At 37.0% G+C, this 18561-nt stretch overlaps 1 protein-coding gene across 1 annotated transcript in view; it reads right to left on the bottom strand.

Annotated features, from left to right (window-relative positions):
- The window catches only part of egfra (epidermal growth factor receptor a (erythroblastic leukemia viral (v-erb-b) oncogene homolog, avian)), a 40602-nt gene that overhangs the window by 8586 nt on the left and 13455 nt on the right, over positions 1–18561 (bottom strand). Inside the window, exons 2-18 of the mRNA XM_079452840.1 lie at positions 6554–6705; positions 6152–6338; positions 5884–6018; positions 5735–5803; positions 5169–5287; positions 4555–4696; positions 3563–3679; positions 3116–3242; positions 2726–2799; positions 2495–2585; positions 2147–2346; positions 1888–2020; positions 1609–1699; positions 1211–1368; positions 1056–1097; positions 575–716; positions 30–152 (exon numbers count right to left, since the gene is read on the bottom strand). Coding sequence (XP_079308966.1) covers positions 30–152; positions 575–716; positions 1056–1097; positions 1211–1368; positions 1609–1699; positions 1888–2020; positions 2147–2346; positions 2495–2585; positions 2726–2799; positions 3116–3242; positions 3563–3679; positions 4555–4696; positions 5169–5287; positions 5735–5803; positions 5884–6018; positions 6152–6338; positions 6554–6705 — 2102 coding nt within the window. The remainder of the gene's footprint in view (positions 1–29; positions 153–574; positions 717–1055; positions 1098–1210; positions 1369–1608; positions 1700–1887; positions 2021–2146; positions 2347–2494; positions 2586–2725; positions 2800–3115; positions 3243–3562; positions 3680–4554; positions 4697–5168; positions 5288–5734; positions 5804–5883; positions 6019–6151; positions 6339–6553; positions 6706–18561) is intronic.

Here is an 18561-nt window from a genome sequence, read left to right as displayed (position 1 = left end):
ATACGCATACCAAGCATGAGGATATTCACCTTATACACAGTACCAAACGCTCCAGAGCCAAGCACTTTGATCTTCTTAAACTCGGTCTCTTTGAGGATGCGCAGCAGGGCCTGGTTGGGGGCTTCTCCACTGGGGGTCAGAGGCTCCACGAGCTGTAGACACAAATACACTGTCTCAAGAAATCACTCCTTACTCAAACACACATCCTGTCCTTGAATGAGCGCAGGCTGACACCGATCACACCAATGACTGATTTCCATCACAGTTTATACTAGACACTGCAAATGTAAACTGTCCTTACCATGTTGACGTCATATGGTTTCATACTTGCCGTGAGGCTGAAGTGTGTATGAGTAACAAAAACGATGGTGCCGTTTGAACAGATTTTGGGTCAGACAATCATATAGTTCAACCACAAACCCATGCTATTGGTTGTTAAGTATTTTTTTTGTGTTGGACATTTTGGTCTTTATTTTACAGAAATGTCAGCCAACCAATGGCTTACTTAGAGTTAAATGTGCATTTTAAGCAGAATCTTGGCATTGCTGATACTGTAGATGTCTTGCAGTCTGACCTCTCTTTCTTGAAGAAGTCTGCGTAAGGTTCTCTTCCTCTTGATGTGGCGTCTGCGCAGTACAACAGCCACTCCAAGAGCCAGGATGACCAAAGCCAGCAGACCTCCAACCACACCAGCGGCGATCATGGACAATCCCGAACTATAGATAAATGCACACTACCGAGTGAACTAAAGCTATGTGGAAAACACTGAGAAGGCCCAAAACTTAACATTATTTACTAATTTACTAATAAAGTTAAAGCTTTTTCCCTTTAGAACGAGAGTTGCACCCTTTCTTCTATTGGTAATTACTTCTATTTATATATTCCATGGAAAACATGACAAAAATACCCAAATATTCCCAATATATACTATTCATCCTCTTTTCTACTTAACCTACAGAAGCTATGATCATGAATACAGTTATACAATTTATTTTGTCCAAGATACACCATATCCTTTAAACTGCAAAGTATTATGGCAATAAATCACTTTTTACCTTTTAAAGTCTTTGCAGTCTTTCAGATCAGGCCCAGTACATCTGCAAAGCAGTGCACAAATCCATCAGTCTATTATACAGTGTTTAAATTATATACAGTATGTAAATTGTACACAGTAAATGACAACTCCATTACGCTAAGATGTCTTCCTCACCCTTGGGTGCAGTTCTCGTGACAGAGCTGGCACACTCGCATCTTGTCAGCATATTTCCAAATGAGTAAGTCTTTCTCTCCCGGTATGCCTTGCGGGCAGCGGGGTACGCAGTGCGGTCCGTCTATATAGTTTGCACACACTGTACATTCGTCAGGTCCCTGGACAAAAAAGAGCTAATAAATACAAATTCTTCGGGTGTTAAATAACATTAAATAAAACTTTTCCAGATTTTTTTAACTGATGTGAATTTAACAGCGATCCATAGGACACTATATATACGGTATGTTCTTAGAAGATGTCAGAACACTTTAAGCAGAATAAGCAGCGTTTTCTGTTATCTTGTTGAGCATGATGCTAAGGCCTGAGGTGTTTTAGTGGTGCAGGTTGTGGGGACTTACAGGGCCCGCGCAGGTCAGGGTTTCATTCATGAGAAGACATTCAGGATCACACTCAATGCATGTCTTATTCACCTCATATTCTCGCGGCTCACTGTAGAGACAGACAAGCATGTTATTCAATGTAGTCTACATCATTCATCAGTGACATATAACCAAACAATCCCTATAATAAAAGCACATATCTCATGGCAGAAGTTGAGATGAAGTATGTTAGCTGTTACAAACTTTTGACCACAGTATGACATGTACAATTTAGTATACATAATCCAGCTCACTCACCCAGCAAACAGGTTACAGGAGGCCACACAATGGCTTTTACGGTTGTGATATTTACAGTCAAAGCACATAGTGGGTCCAGGACCCCAGCAGCCATCAGCTGTGCACATCTCATCACATGTGCTGTTCTGATTTGCTATAACACACATTTATTTATAATTTCAACACAATGACAAGACTTTGAGGTTTCAAATCAACCTTATGAGAAAAGTGTTTCAAAGAAATGACTTTCCAGCACTTGTTAGCTGGATAGTTTATTTACCACAGGAGGCAGAATCGGCATTTGAGGACATTTTGACGGTCTGAGACGACGATTTAAAGAGACGTTTCCAGTGGTCAGGGCTGGTGTAGCAGAGATGTCCGTTCTTAGAGATGGACACATCACCATCACTGATCTCCTTCAGAAACCGCAGGCCCAGGTGTGTAATGGAGGTTTTGGTGACAGCAAAGCTAAACGTACCTCTGTGGGAGCAGAAGGGTGTGAGGGGTTAGGAAGCGACAAGAAAGTGAGCTGTTAATGCATCAAAAACAGAAAACATGTTTCATCACTGAGGAAGACTGACAGGTGAGTTTCTACTGTTCAATAGTTCTTAATAGACTATGTGCTTACTGCTGTTTCATCCGTCCACGGATGATCTCCAGGTTTTCAAAGGGAGTGAGGGACGGCATGTTCTCCGGCCATGTTTGAACCATCAGGTAGCCTTTGGGTTGGAAGAAAGTCAAATAAGTTTGTGGATACTGAAGCTTATCTTCTTGTGATCCACTTTATTAAATTACAAATTGCACAATGTGCTACAAAATGTTAACCATTAAGTTTTGTTAAAAACCACAATTTTCTCACCAGTGATTTCTTTAACAGTTTTAAATACGTTGAGCTTGCCTGGGTCCATTTCTGGAGTTTTAGTATGTGGGTCACTGCAATAAAATGAAGAAATTATGAACAAACCAATATTCCTAAGATTTCACCACAGTCAGGATCAATTGAACCAGATGATGAAAGATTTGGTTCATCTAATTGGTGAGCAGCTGTCAAAATGGGTTGGAAAAAGAAGAACCAAAAAGCCATTTAAATAACTGTTAAGAAGAAAATGCAGTCATGGTCAATGCAGTTCTGAAAAATAACTTTGAGATGAAAAAAAACAGTAAAGTATTCTGAAATAGCTTTGTTTTTATACTTATAGCAAAATACAGTCAGGGGCTCAGACGTGTTACTGTAGATACTGCTTCTCACCCGTTAAAAGTCGTGATGAGTATTGCAACACCTCCGTTGATTTTCGTACAGTTCTCAAAGGAGTTGATATTGCTGGCATTGATTGACAGGACATGGTTCAGGGGCCCCATTCCCAACCCATCACACTCTACATGAACACAAATTAAAAATTAACTGCAACTTCAGCAACTGTAGTTAAAGAATTACCTCTAAAGCCCGTCTTACATACAGTACAGTAAAGGTGTTACGAAAGTTTCAAAAGTAGTTTTTACAAATTTAGTAAATACAAATATTTAGAAAATATACACTGCCAAATATGGTTTACTAGTTTTATATTTGGTTTAAGTCTATTGAAATACCTTTGCAATGCACACACGTGTTTGTCCAATTCGCAAAAAAAGCTTTAAAATTCTGCATCAAATGTTTGGTAACAAAAGAATTTAGTTCTTCAAACATTCTCAACTTTACCTTTTGGACAGAGGCCTTCACACCTTTTACATTTCCGTACTCCACCCTCATCCACCTCAAAGGTGCCAGGGCTACATGTTCTCACACAGGCCCCGTGGTCAGTCACCACATAGTTGTCTGAGTAGTAAGCGTACAGGAAACAGTCAATCTAGAGTCACTTACCACAACTAACAAGCCCAACACAATCTGAGACAACTGATGCTTAAGGCAAATTATCTTGTCTTGGTCCCTGTATAGTTTCTGAGATGATACTTAGAATCCAGAATTGAGCAATGGGTGCAAGTCTCATGATTCTTCTTTGGCTGGATTTACATTTTAACCCTGTTCCCTTAAAATTATAGTTCAACCAAAAACGAAAATTCTGTCATCATTTATTCACCCTCTTGTCATTTCAAACCCGTATGACTTTCTTTAGTACAACACAAAAGAAGATATATTTTGAAGAATGTTGATAACCGAACAATGGTGGTCCCAATTTACAACTATAGACACAAAACCAAAGTCAACGGGTTGTTGCCACTGTTGTTCAGTTAAACATTCTTTAAAATATATTTTGCGTTCTGTAAAAGAAAGAAAAACATACAGGAGGATGAGTAAATGATGACAGAATATTCATTTTGGGGTGAACTATTCCTTATATTAATCTCCAAAATGAAGATATTCCAGAAGGTAGACCTAAAAACTTTCGGTATTATATACAAGACACATATAAAGAGTTTGGTTCCAGAATGAGATAACACTCCTTTTTTCAGAAATCATGTTTTTTATTATGTTAACATGTTTTCATTGTGTTTTATTGATATAAATTGGAATGGACAATAAAAAAACCTGACTGGTCACAAATTTAATGATCTCATTTTGGAACCAAACTCTTCATATATATTTAGAATTGTTATGGTAGAAATGTAGACTACGCAGTTAATATCTAACACAAGGGATAAAATAATCTTAAAATAATAAGGCCTGACTTCAAGCATTATGATCAGCCTTACGTGGACATTTCTTGACACACGTTGCTCCGTAGCTGTACTTCCCGTCTGGGTTGGGAGCGAGCTGATGTGTGTTGGGGTCGTACAGCATGAGCCGTGGACATGCGTCCTTACATTTTCCTTCATCCTGGAAGTCTTTACAAGCCTGTAGCACATAAGCACATAAACAAAATTTCCCACGAGTGCACTAGTCCGATAGTGAAAGCATTTTCATTGCCCTTGAGGTTAGATTTACTGCAGCTGTGTACGCCATTGGCAATGAATGTTTCCCTGTACTATTGTAGACATGCTTTATATCCTGTCCACCATAACAAAAATGGAGATAGTAGTGGTTTAGTGATATAAAGGAATAGTTTACACAAACATGATTGGATTGCTTCTAGCGAGATGAAAATGAAATTGAGAAATATTCAGAAAACTTCCTTATTTTGTGTGTAATTGGGCATTGCATTGAGAAGGCTTTTGAATTACAGTCAAATTCTTCAATGCAAATTAAATTGTCATTTAGGAAGAACACATGAATGTATCTCAAATCTGGTGTACAAAACAATTTACTCACTCATTGTGATTGTGAATAGTGTTACTTGACATACAGTGTGTGTGTGTGTGGTTCTCACCAGACAGTCGGTTGGTTTGGGTCCGGTGCAGCCCGCTGCACAATGCTCATTACAACAGTCAATGGGTTTGGGTCCCTTACATCTTCCAGAACATTGTTCTGCGCAGATCATCCTAGTCACTAGACAGAGAGAGATGAAGGACTTCAGAAATACTAAAAGAACTGTGGTTTTCTACAGCTGGCAAGAGTACAGCAACAACAGACGCCATTGAACAGTAAAACAATTAAATATTATTATTCAATAGCAATATTCAATAGCAGTTAATCCTGAAGGGGAATATTTTAAAAAAACACTTTAAATCTTTAAAGAAGAAATTATTTTTCCTGAAATATGGAGACATTTCACCCTATGCTGTCTCAGGGGTTAAATATTTCGCGATTCATTTTTAATAAGTTTGCAGAGGTGTTAATGTCAGTGCGGTTACATTAACACAAAAATGACCACTGGGAAAAAATGTCAAGTGATGAAATTCTATAAATAGGTCTTCAGTCTATTTGGTTCATTTCATACGTTTTTTAAAAGCTTAAATGCTTTCAATCTTTCAGGGCAAGTTTTGTAGTACTTACTTGTTTGACAGTTTTGGGGGCCTGGAGCCCAACAGGAGCCATTGTAACAGCTCAGGTCACACTTCTTACCTGTGGTAGGTGAGATACCACACTCTTAGTAATGGTAATTGGTTAAATAAGCACTGATTAATATAAACGTAGAGACATACAGCGTTTATAATGACTAGGTCCTGGCTTTTCAATTTTAGGATGACTTTTCATGTTGAGAATGTCAGTCCACTGGATGGTCTCCACGTTACATAAATGATTGTTGCTTGCAAATTTGACTCCACCCTTTAGTATTTCTAAAAGATGAAAAAAAACCTTGTTTATTACATGTATGTTTCAAACTGTACAATTCAATAAACATAATATATAAATATATTCTTGTAAACATGGGACAGGTCTGTTAGTAACATCTTTTATATAACCACATACCAGTTAAGCTTGTCAGTGACAACTGGTTCACCCCTTGTCCACTGCTGATGTTGAAGTTTAATAGGACGGCTAGTGCATATTTTTCATCATAAAGTGTGTGGCCACGGATAATGCGCAGGTTCTCAAGAGGGATGCTCGGAGCTGTGTTGACAGCTATTAGAACAAAGCCACCAACTTCTTGAATGCTCTACGAATTAGAAAAACACAAAATACTATTAAACATTGTATAACACTGTAAATACATTAAATATCGTTGAATGGTCTGCTTAAGTGTGGACATCTAAAGGTAAAACAATATTGGGCTTAAAATTTGTTGTGAATTGCAATACAGTAAAACAGCAAGATTTTCTGTAATTCAACCTGTTCAACCCAAGTGTTTATAATGTTGAGCAACAGTCATACCCTGAGAAAAGACAAGTCATGTTTCTCTGTAATGTACGTAATCTCCAGGTTTTCCAGAACCACTGTGCAGTTACTGTACATCTTCACTAGAATCTGATAATGATCATCCACTGTTCCCAGCAGAGCCAGTTTGTTATTGGCTCCCTGACAAACTAAAATAACACAGAAAAAAGAGAGATTAACAATAAATTCAGGTGCAACCTGAAACCTTCATAAAAAGTACAGTATTTAAAGATAAAACAATCAGAAGCTAAAATATAATGTACATAAATAGATGAAGTAGAAGTGCTGAGAAATATACTGTATGCACTGCAAAAATTCTAATGGTCAACAAAAAATGTGACGTTATATACGGTATAATATAACAAGATTTTTAGGTCAGAATAACGCAAGTTCAAATAGCTTGTGAAGCCATATTTAACCTAAATATTATAAAAAGTGTTCTTTTTATTTCACCATTTCACTTTTTCATCTTTATAAAAAATGGACTCTAAATTAAACTAATTTTGAATATTTTCAAAAAATATAAATGTTATCTCTTCAATAATTGAATGTTTAACACTTTTATAAGATTTTATTATTTATATTTATATAAATAATGTTTAATACTCATCATTTTGTGATGGTCTCTAAGGAGGTTTTGATTGTAATTATTTATTCTTCAATACAATATAGCCCAATTCGAAGAATTATGAATGATGCATATGTAATTTTGAGTGAAACGAAATATTGTATTTGGATTCAACCAGACAATTTCAGTTTACTTATTAAAACAACAAAATGACAATAGTGTCATGATAATAATACTGAACATAGAATTGGTAGAGCATCAAGCCATCCTGATAAATAAAGGGGATTTTGGAACTAATGAATTAGTCAGAGTTTAGTGTAGGTGGGCGTTTGTTTTAAGTGCTGTGAGCGGCAACGGAAAGACTCAGTGGTGGGCCAAGACAAATAGTGCGTGTGGCAGAAAGCTGCTTAAACTGTCTAATCGCAGTACGCCTGTCTGGGAAAAACTATTTGCTGCAAGAATTACATTCCAAATATAAAACTGCCTTTTTGTTAAAACGCTAGAATAATGAATAAGGAATGAAAACACAAAGGCTAATTATGTTCTCTATTGTTTTGTTTAGTGTCCAGAATGCAACCAACACTAGTCATTAGACTCAGAAAACGTCATTACAAAATCATCAAGCACTGATAAATCTATAGCTCTGGTATTTTAGTAGCAGGATACAATAAATCAATATTTATCAGTAATTATCATAATTATCAATATAATCAATATCAATAACCACAATATACAGTATTAAATGTCCTCAAGTCAGATACAGATTCATGTGTAAAACACACACACACACACACACTCGCACAAACAGCTTTTCATGAGTCATTACAAGGTGTCAGTGATTACTGACAAAATGAAAGCGATCAACAACTCCTATAGTGTGTCATAAGATACTCCAATGAGGGAAATGTCTTGGCAGCTTGCACTTATAGATGCTTGATCAGACTGTCAAAGAGCAAATATTTCATTATTGCGTATGTCAACTGGGAATGAAGTAAGAAATAACTTGATCAGTTGAAAATTAGTAAGGAAATTCCTACTGATCTTAATGAAATAGCACTTCAAAATGTTAGACAGGACAAAGATGACTCTGATGAGCCCAAAGTGACAAAATGAGGCTCAAGGTGGCTCATGAATAATAATCTAACATTGACAATGAATTACTCCACTTAATTACAAGTTTTTGTGTATCCAATCAGATTCTCTCTCATTTTTAAATTGCTTTGGGTGTCTTATTATAAATAAATAATTGAATGCAACTGAAAATTTTAGTTTTCCTTGTTGAAAGCTGAGTCCTGAAGCGAAGCCAGTCATGAATCCCTGCACTATGTACAGTTAGTCACAAAAGCTAACATGAAGGTGCAATGTCAATGGCAGAAAGGCTTGTCATGTGGGCGGCAATCCAGATCTTGAATTGACTCTGAGAGGTCAAACAATTCAATGCGTCAAAGTTGTTTGTAATGTTCCAGTGTAAGTGGATAAGCTATACTCCACTTTCTAGATAAACGTATGTTGACATTATTGAGAAGAGCCAACTTGAGTTATGTTTTCTTTTTTTCTATCAGTGGTGCAATGGTAATGAGACACAACAGAACCAAAGAAACCTGTGCACAAGACAAACTATGGCATAGTAGCGCGTGCTGAGGTGTTCACATGCAACAGGAGGCTTTTCACCGAGGATACTGGCTGTTGCAGCGTTGTTAAGTTGCATTCCCTAACGTGTCTGTTCTTGAAAGAGAACCTGTAAACAACTCTTTTCCTGAGCAACAAAAGTCTCAAATCCCAACCTGCTTAGAAGGAATTAAATAGAAAAACAACAAAATTATGAATGAAAGATGTTTTCCTAATTCTTCCAGACAAAACGTGAAAACTGTTTTTTCACCTCCAACATTTATCTAATATAATATAAAATATAAAAGAACATATCACATTAGGTAACACTAACAAAACGGTTAAGGTCAGAAATAGATAAGTGTTTACCTTTAAACCGAGTAATTGCAAGCGAGTTACACATTTCAAAACTGAAACAACGGTTTATTTATTTACTTGCAGAACATGTTTTTCGAACCTGTAGTGAGGTTTTTGTCATTTTAGGTCTCTCAGTTAGACATTTACTTGAATCATCCATGAGATGCGATCACACCCTTCTGCCTCAAGACAGAAAGACAAGGCGAGACATACCTTACTGTTTATAAGTCTCAGACTTGTTCCATTCCTCCTAAACGCAAGTCTTTATAAGAAGAACAGATACAACTTTTTTATATAAGTGAATGTAACTCATATCCTATAGACCCTGTTAATGTAATTTCAAGCCCTATATAGTGCCATTATTTTCCACAGAGGGTGTTTTGACCTATATTCTGCTTGTTGCCCAACAATTAGAGCAACCTGGCTGAAGGCCGATATGTCTGAAGAGCACTTGTGTTATTAGGAACAGCCGAGAAGGAAAAAACGAGGCTAAGAAAATAGGTCCCTTGTTCACTGTCGTCTGCATCGCTCTTAAAGCAATAACACAGGGAGATAGCTCAGAGTAAACCCATCAACCCATCACCCACGCGGCGCACAAGATAAATGCATAAATAGTGCCTTAGCGCCGTTATCTGGGACAGCTGATACAGAGTTACTCATTTCCTGATCAGTATGAAGGGTCTCAGCAGATGACTTCGGTTGAAGGAGGCAAGCCCTCCTGTGTCAAAGCAATGTGTGACGTTACTTGATGTTGCTCAAACTACACATTACAGACATTGTCCAATAATACAGGTTGTACTGTTTTTCTTGTGTACCCTGTGATGAAGAAATGATTAACTAAGTATTTAACGTCACCTCTACGTGTTTTATCAATAAAGGCATATTGGCTCATTTGTGTCTGGCTCAGTGCCATGGCGACAATGGTAAGGTGCGGCCAGATCAGGTTGGCTCAACTCCACTGAGTGAACAGTTTTTCTCCAAACAGCAAATGATGTAACATGTAAGTGTTGCTTCATGCCCCTAGCTGCCGGTGTACAAAAAATTCGTCATAGTTTGTTTAGCTATGTTTTAACAAGTGAGCATGGTTAACCCCAAGTAGAGCCTTAGTCACGTGAATAGTTGCAATATGCGGAAGGTTAAGCCATTTAATGTCTTTTCTAGAAGAGGGTGTGAGCTGATCGTAATTCTTTAGGCTATATTACAAATTTTTGGGTAAGGTTTAATCTTCACAAGTTTTATGTATACAGTACTAAAATGCATTTTATGATTTTAGGTTTTAATTTTGACCAGAACAGTCTCTTAAAAGGGATAATACACCCAAAAATGAAAATGATGCCATCATTTACTCACACTCTTGTCATTTCAAACCTGTATGACTTTCTTCTGCACTAAAGAAGATATTTTGAAGAATGTTGGTGACAAAACAACTTGCACAGGTTATACAATAGAAGTGAATGGGTACTGCCACTGGACAGAATTTTCATTTTTGGGTGGACTGTCACACCCAAATGTATCCGTTGAATGAAAACTGATCCAAGGAACTAGGCCGCATTTAACTGTAAGTCAACATAAATGTAATAAAATATAAGATATCATTTTTCCACCACAAAATGCAGTGTAATTACCTGGAAAGAAATTAGCTGTTCAAATTCTTTTTAAATGAGTTACAGAAAATGAATCCACGATTATGAGGAAATAGCATTGCTAACCAATTTTCTTATGTAATTATATTAGTAATTATTCAATCCCTGGAGAAAACACTGACCTTTTCAGTGTTGCATAAAACCATATATCCATATCACAAATGAAGATATATTTTGGTGATTATTGCTTTCCTTTCATTGCATGTGACCCTGAGGGTTACTTAGAGTAACATGGACATTACTGCATTATTCTGTCAATTTCTTTTGCTAAATTGTCCCTTCAGTATTTTGTGACAGTAAACTTAACACACTTGTTGTAACACTTTTAACATAACATCCTTATGGAGAGAGAAGTGGACCAAAATACATTTTGTCACTGATGTTGTGCGTGTAACCTTTGATGGTGCTATCCGATGGAAACATTAAGGTACACTTTTCGCTGAAGTGTGTTTAATCTCCATTGTAGATGAATTGCAATAAAGAACATACGTTTCTGTCTCCCACGAAAAAAGGCAGATATTATTTTGATATATCATTGCCTTGGATCTGATGTTTAAGGCTTTGAAAATAGAGCCGTTTAAACCTCACAGGGCCTCTATCAGTTTTAATGAGGAAAATAAAGCGCTTCCTCAGGTCTTCCTGTGCATTAAGCCCACACTTCCCTCTCCTGCTAGGAGTGAATTGTTTCAGATTCGTCAGAGGAGGTGTACTCCATAGCAAATGTCGCATTCTAAACAAAGATAGAATCAAAACACAATAAGGATTCTCAGGGTGGAGTTGAAACTAATGTATTCTGTCTCTTTGAAGCTCAGTTCTGCATTTTAAATGGGAGTGGCAGCAATGAATATGTGGGATAAAGATTAAAACTCTGGAGATGTGGGGGTGTTGCAGATTAGGGACCTGAGGAGCCCGCAGGAAGTTGATGGAACGATGCACAACCATCAGAAAACATACACGCACACCACCACTGCTACTACTACAAAAAGTCATGGAAATGAAACAGGGGGAAACAAATTTGCCCTTCTGACATTTCAGTTCTTTGAATGAGGTCGGTCATTGCGTTACTCCAAACCCAGATGCTTGTGTCCTCCAGGGAGGACAGACAGAGCGAAAGGGAGGACTGGAAAGGGTGAATTTGAGAGAACTGGGAAGAAAGACACGTGTTCTGATCATGCCAGATGCTGAACACCCACAGAAAAGTCCTGGGTTTTATTTCACTCAACGTACTTGAAATGCATTATTGGCTTTACTACCAGAAAGTAATACTGTGTTGATTTTATTACACCCACTGTAAAGCTTCTTCTTATGATACATACGAGTATGTGGGTCTTACTGGGTGTAAAATGAGAATAGTTTTTCAAAAAAAATCTAAATTCTTACAACATTTACTCACCCTCAAATCATTCCAGACCCGCGTGACTTTCATTCTTTCATTAAACACATATGTCCTGGCAACTCTTTTAATATAATGAAAGTAAATTAGAACTGGGCCTCTGGGGTGACAAAGAACTATAAAAGAATCATAAAAGCGATTCATGAGAAATTGCTCAAACTCTCTTTTAAACTGTCCTTGAAGTTATTAGAAATAGGGATGCTAAAAAAGTAATGGATTCAGTTTACAAAACCGGTGTAAATGCACTGATTTGATTCTTTACTTCCTCAAATTAATCATCTGGTCACATGGGTTAACAGTCCACTAGCGAAAATTATCCATAAGAATGAAAACGATTCCCAGATAGAACAGGTACGTCTGTAAGATCTGGAGATCTGAAAAACATTTGCTATGTAAAAACATCTGAAAAACGTCTTAGAAAGGGCATATGTTCTAAATCATAAACATCTTACAGACATCTTATATTGGCATTTACATGTCTTCTACATGTCTTCTGACAGCAGATGTCTCAGAAACATATTGCAGATGAGCAAGCAATCAAACAATACGTCTTGCAGAAGTAAATGCTGACATCTAATAGACGTCTTCCAGATGTATGTGTTCTCTCAGCGTTTGAAGCCTGAAATCTCCAATCCAATGCATTGTCACAGCATGAAACACTATTCAAAATGTTGTACTCTATGGGTGAAAGAAATTCAAATAAGTTCGGAACAACATGAGGGTGAGTAAATGCTGACAGAACTTTAATGTTCGAGTGAACTTAAGTACATACACTTGCAAAATTATAAAATGTTGGTCATTTTTTTTATTTATAGAGACAACGGTTATAAATCTGATTAAATGACAACTCTGCATTCTTGGACATTGTTGTGTATTTCTGAAGAAGTACAGAACAATTATTCGAAGCAAAGATGAGGGAATGTACTTCGTCTCGCAAGCACATCTCACTTTCTTTCGTAGAAAGCTCCTAGGAGAGACAAATAAGGACCTAAACAGAGGCAAATGTTTATCTCTCTTGGAAAGGCCTCCCTAACAACTCCGGCTACATCTCCAGTTACACTTTGCAAATCTTTGACTGTGTTTATCCTGAGACCCAGTGCTGGAATGCTTGAGAAAAGGTCGTTTTGAGCACCTATTAGTAACATTAACAGAACGTTAGCATGCTACCATTTAATAAGGCTCTCTTTGCACTTTGCGTGAATGTGATCGAATTGCAGTGAGGACACATCTGCAAGGCTTCACAAAACTGAATTGGCACTAAAGCAATGGCTACAATGCTTCTAACCCGCTTGGAGACCGTGTGAACAAAACGTGCCTATTCATGACACTTAGATCCATTACCCATTGAGTTGCTAATGTGGTAACTGGTGCCTACAATCATGGGGTTTATTCATCATTTAGGAAGGAACTGAGGGAGCCAAGAGCTGATTCATGGCGATGGTTGTCAGTGTCCAAAGATCTGATTTGTCCCTCACTCTGTGATATATTATTCTCAAAAAGTAAACACTGTTTCTCTGTTTTCTGTTCCAACAAAGACATGCTATGCTCACGACAGCCAAGCTAAGATCATTGACTAACTTATAACAATGCATAAACCTCTTTTGTTCCTGCATATAGACTCCGAAACAGAGACGCATCCAAACACAGTTTTTCAATATCAAATGTTATGTGAAACCCAACATTAGTATTTTAAAGCTGTAATTATGACATCAGTCCAGTCATAACCCTAAAACATATGACTAAGAAAAGGACATGACATTTTGATAGAGGCTAGCAGGGCAAATAAGATTAGCAGGGTTTATGCACATCATTGTGAACAGAACATGTGTAACGTCAAATAAGGAAACAAAAAGTTCTATAAAGGTTTTTTATGAGGTTGAGTCAGCTTTTTGGCAAGATGTTGGCTTTATGTCTTGAGATGAACATACTTTAAGTATGAGTGTGACATATAGAACATGCCAATGAATGATAGCTGAAGTATAAACGTTTACTCCCGTGTAATGATATAAATCCTTTCCTGTTATTCACCTTTTTCGCAATGAGCGAAATAACCCCTTATACCTTCCGTATGGGTGTAGGGCTGATGCTTAAGACTTCCGGTTCGCTCCTTGATCCCATTAGCATTACAAAGTTAGCCTGAAAATTATTAAACGGACATTGTAATACTTTTGTGTCATTTAAAACCGCATCAAATCAAAGAGCAGTGTCTAAATTATTTCACAAATACTTTTAAATAGTGGGTATTTCCTGTGTCATTCAATGTGAATACGTATGTTTGAATACAGAGCAACTGTTATAAACGTAAACTTAAATAGTGATGTACTATGCAATAACAATAAAGTAAATTACGAAATAAATGCAGAATGCATAGTCAGAACTGAGACCGAGACGTCTTTAAATGTTATTTATTTTACGCTCTTGTTGTGTCACGTGATAACACTTGTTTTCTGAGCTTTCTTTGGAAGTTATTGTGACAACTTTATTTTTAACCATTAACAGAAATGTCCTCTAACATAGTAACAAATACAAAACGGAAGTGCTTCTGGTTAAACAGGCCTGAATAAGCAAACTGGACAACTAACAATTACTGAATTTGTTTTTGTGTAATTAGTTGATATCACAATTACAGTATCCATGGGAACATATGGGCAAATATGGCTTGTAAAAATTGGTTAAAAGCTAATTTTACATCATCAACAGTCAAACGGTCCATTTTTGTGGACAAGCATACACACCTCCTTTTATAATTGGCAGAGAAAATAGAGGAGGTTACCAGAGGAGAAAGTGAGTGGGCAGCACAGGGCAAAAATGTGGTCCTCTTTCCCTGTTCACCACCAGCCCTTTATTCCGCAATAAAAGAGTCTACACCGCAGGCTGGATAACCCACACATTTCACACATCATTCCAGCCGGAAAGAGCCAGCTGTGTTCGGGAATCCCCATGTTACCCTGAATGTTCCCAAAATTGTCTCCAGAAACAGAGCCGCACACAACGATTCTCAGAGATGAAAGCTAACCACCAAATTCTGCTGATTCACTGCAACACAGAACAACTCAGATCAAGCATACATTATATATGTGAACATCAATGTATATTTGTAAAGTTATGTTTAGTCTACTGCCCTAGATGTGATATTATACTGGATGATGATGTACAGGAGTACATTCTTTGCTATGATGGTTTTAATTAGGAGTATGTAAGTGACCGGGTGTTGATTTAGAGAGCGAGAGTTCACTGGAGCACACGGATGAGTTTCCTGTGCGCTGCTCCCGACAGTTACTCATAATTTACTCATTGTATCAATCTGGGTTTCCCATCAGGGCACACGTGGTTTTGTTCATGCAGATTAACAGTCACTCCCTTCCAAAGACTGACACACAAACTGGACAACTCGCTCTGACCCAAAACTTTCCGGCAGAATGCAGATTTTGTATTGTGCAATAGTGAAAGGGGTCTTAGTGTATTCTTGGCAAAGCTTTTTTAGCGTGAAACCAATCGGTTTCGCCCTATAATCCAAAGGAGCTTGTAACAAGCCATGAATGACACATTAAAGAGTCACGTTTAAAATGCAGATTACCTGCCAAAATATAAATGTGCAACTGATAAAACTGAAGTAATTTCTCTAGTATTTTATGAGAAAAAAAAACAACACAAATTAGATTTATTTTATATTTAAATGACATTTGCTAGACATTTTTAGAATCACATGTATACTAAGAGCAAGTGCAGAGGGTGCTAAAAGTCCTCACATGTTTCACCCATAAAACTTCGGAAGAGACGTCAAAACAAAATCTTATTTTCCATGAATTTTAAAACAATAGTCAGCGATTTCAATATGAACAATATGGATTTTTATCAAATTCACCCAAGACCACATATTGTCTATGCTATTTATTTACGCTATTTTATAGTTCTTTATACTGTATGAGAACAATGATCTCAGGGTTCTAGACTAAGGCCCCAAAACACTCAATGATATAAAAGGAATTGTATACTCCTTATATATAAAAAAAGAGCAAAAAAAAGGAAAGTAGCATACAATCATTTAGTTGGTAAATATATATATTTTTTTTCTGGTGCTACCAAATTAGGGGCTGGTCCCACCACCTGTATTACTTGGTGCCACCTCTTTAATATGTTAGTCTAGAGCCCTGTATCTATTTGTGCATTTTTTCTTTTCATTAACATTTTGGCTGAAACAGAGACAAAAATTTGGTTTATGGAACTGAAAACTCACAAATTTCCTGCACCAAGAAAGATCAAGTGAGCCAAAAAACCCCAATGTTCAAGAACAAGTCTCTCAGGAATATATAGAGCTCAACAATGTCCTTGCTGTCATCAAATCGTCATATTTTCTATAGTGAACACAGAAGACACAGGCCAATACACAGCTATCAAAAAACAATGGGACTGTTTGTTTGACACTACAATCACAGCCCCAAGCAAGTTGTTTTAAGACACCCCCTCATTCTAAACTCAGAAGGAGCAGTCTGTCCCGTGTCATTCGTTTGAGCATAAAAGGAGAAAACTTTGTTGAGTAGTTAAACCACTGAAACACGCCACACTGCCTAAAACTATTTTTGGTTCAAGTTTTTTTATGTCTCACACAAGACAAAATAAATTAAATAATTAGCCATGTTTATTTGTCTTGATGTTTTTCAAACAAAGGACCCTTGCGTGTTGTAACCATACTGCATGAGTGAGGTCGGAGCAGATGTTCGACCGATGTTATGATATTTACTCTAAAGAATGCTCCATGCCTCATCCATTGAATCTGCACTAGCAACAGACACCAAGGTCCAGCACGGCCGATATGCTGTAACGTGCACGTAGGTAAAAAGAATTCTGGAAAGCATGTGATCTGGGTGACTGATTTCTAATGTGTCAAACGTAGTTGACGTTAACGCATAAGCAGGTGTACAAACAGACGGTAAGTCACCTCACAATTATCTATCAAAGTACATTATCATTAAAGTGTTGCATTTTATATACAGCTGGTGGACACATGGAAAGTTTTAATGTAAAAAGAAATCACTCAGGATGTGCGTTTAAAAGCCTTTGTTCAGAACAAAAGGCACTTTTTGATGTCTTTTTTGTGCGGATATTCTCTCACACACACACACACACACACACACACACACACTAACATTGACACACATGATTATTTATTTATTTAGAGGGAGAAAACTTTCTTTGTTACTTACTTGTCTGTCATGATTCTGCCTTCTCTTGTCTTGATTTTCTGGTCTAGGGGCAGAATCATGACAGACCCACGTGTTTTATGTGGAGAGAAACATATCATTGTCAATCAGGACATAATATGCATTCTCTCCAGTCTTGTCATTGGCCCCGCCCCTCTCGTTCCTAGTATAGCTTTCCTCCTGTGTCATTATTACCCACACCTTTAATATTATTAAATAGCTTTTACTTTAATATTTTGAATTTATTAATTTTATTTAAATAATCAGCAACTTTGATATATGCTTTTGTCATTTTATCATTTATTTCTTTATTTTGTATGTTGCTATATAAGATTAATTGATTTTAGTTTTGTTTATTATCATTTTAGTGCTTTAAACTTATAACATTTATTTAGTTTGTTTTCCCAATAATTTTTTATCCAATATTTGATTTGATTTCAAGACGCTTTCAAAGTTTTAATTTCAGTACAGAAAAATAACCTTGCTAATTATACAGTACATTGAAAATGAGTAAGTCAAAATCCAATTCCTGGAAATTGATCCATTGCTAGGTTCAATATTTGACAGAGACTACATCTACCTTCATTTGTTGCTTCCATTCTGAAATCATGGGATAACATGAATCTTCGGGTTTTGCACAAACTTGTGGAGTCCATGTCAGCTCAAGTGCATGCCCCTTAAAGCAAAACCCCGACAATCCTTCAGATAATTCTAAATTTAGCTAAATTGAAAATGTTATGGTGATCATATCATTTGTAAAAACAGAAAACGTCAAAACTGAAGAATTTACACTAGTGGTCCAAAACAATTGGACCCACTGCACTGAATTTTGGTTGACTGAGCTTTAAAATGTTATTACTGCCCAGTACAACACTGGCTTTGTAAGGGAGGGTGGAATACACTCAGGGCCTGCCTTAAATTCTTCTCATAGCTTCGGCTAGCCACTAGGAAAAAAACATCTCTCACATACGTGACCTCTTGACCCTTTAAACATTACCAATCCACTATTTTCGAGAGTTACAGGCAGATGATTCGAATAATGGTTAAAAACTCCCATAAAATAAAACCAGGTTGTATGATATTTAAAGTCTCAAAATGAAATACATAAAACACCTACCCTGGACCATTCAGAAAGTTAATCTGCATCTGGACCCTTTCCAGAACAAAGCTCTAGGGAGATGTTATCAGTATCCTGATGAGACTCCACAACTATCAGTGGAAAATGATAAAATGCT

Source organism: Barbatula barbatula, assembly GCF_947034865.1.
Source record: "Barbatula barbatula genome assembly, chromosome: 3".
Lineage (NCBI taxonomy): Eukaryota > Metazoa > Chordata > Actinopteri > Cypriniformes > Nemacheilidae > Barbatula > Barbatula barbatula.
The sequence above is the reverse complement of the archived record's forward strand: the minus strand, read 5'-3'. Positions and strand labels throughout refer to the sequence as shown.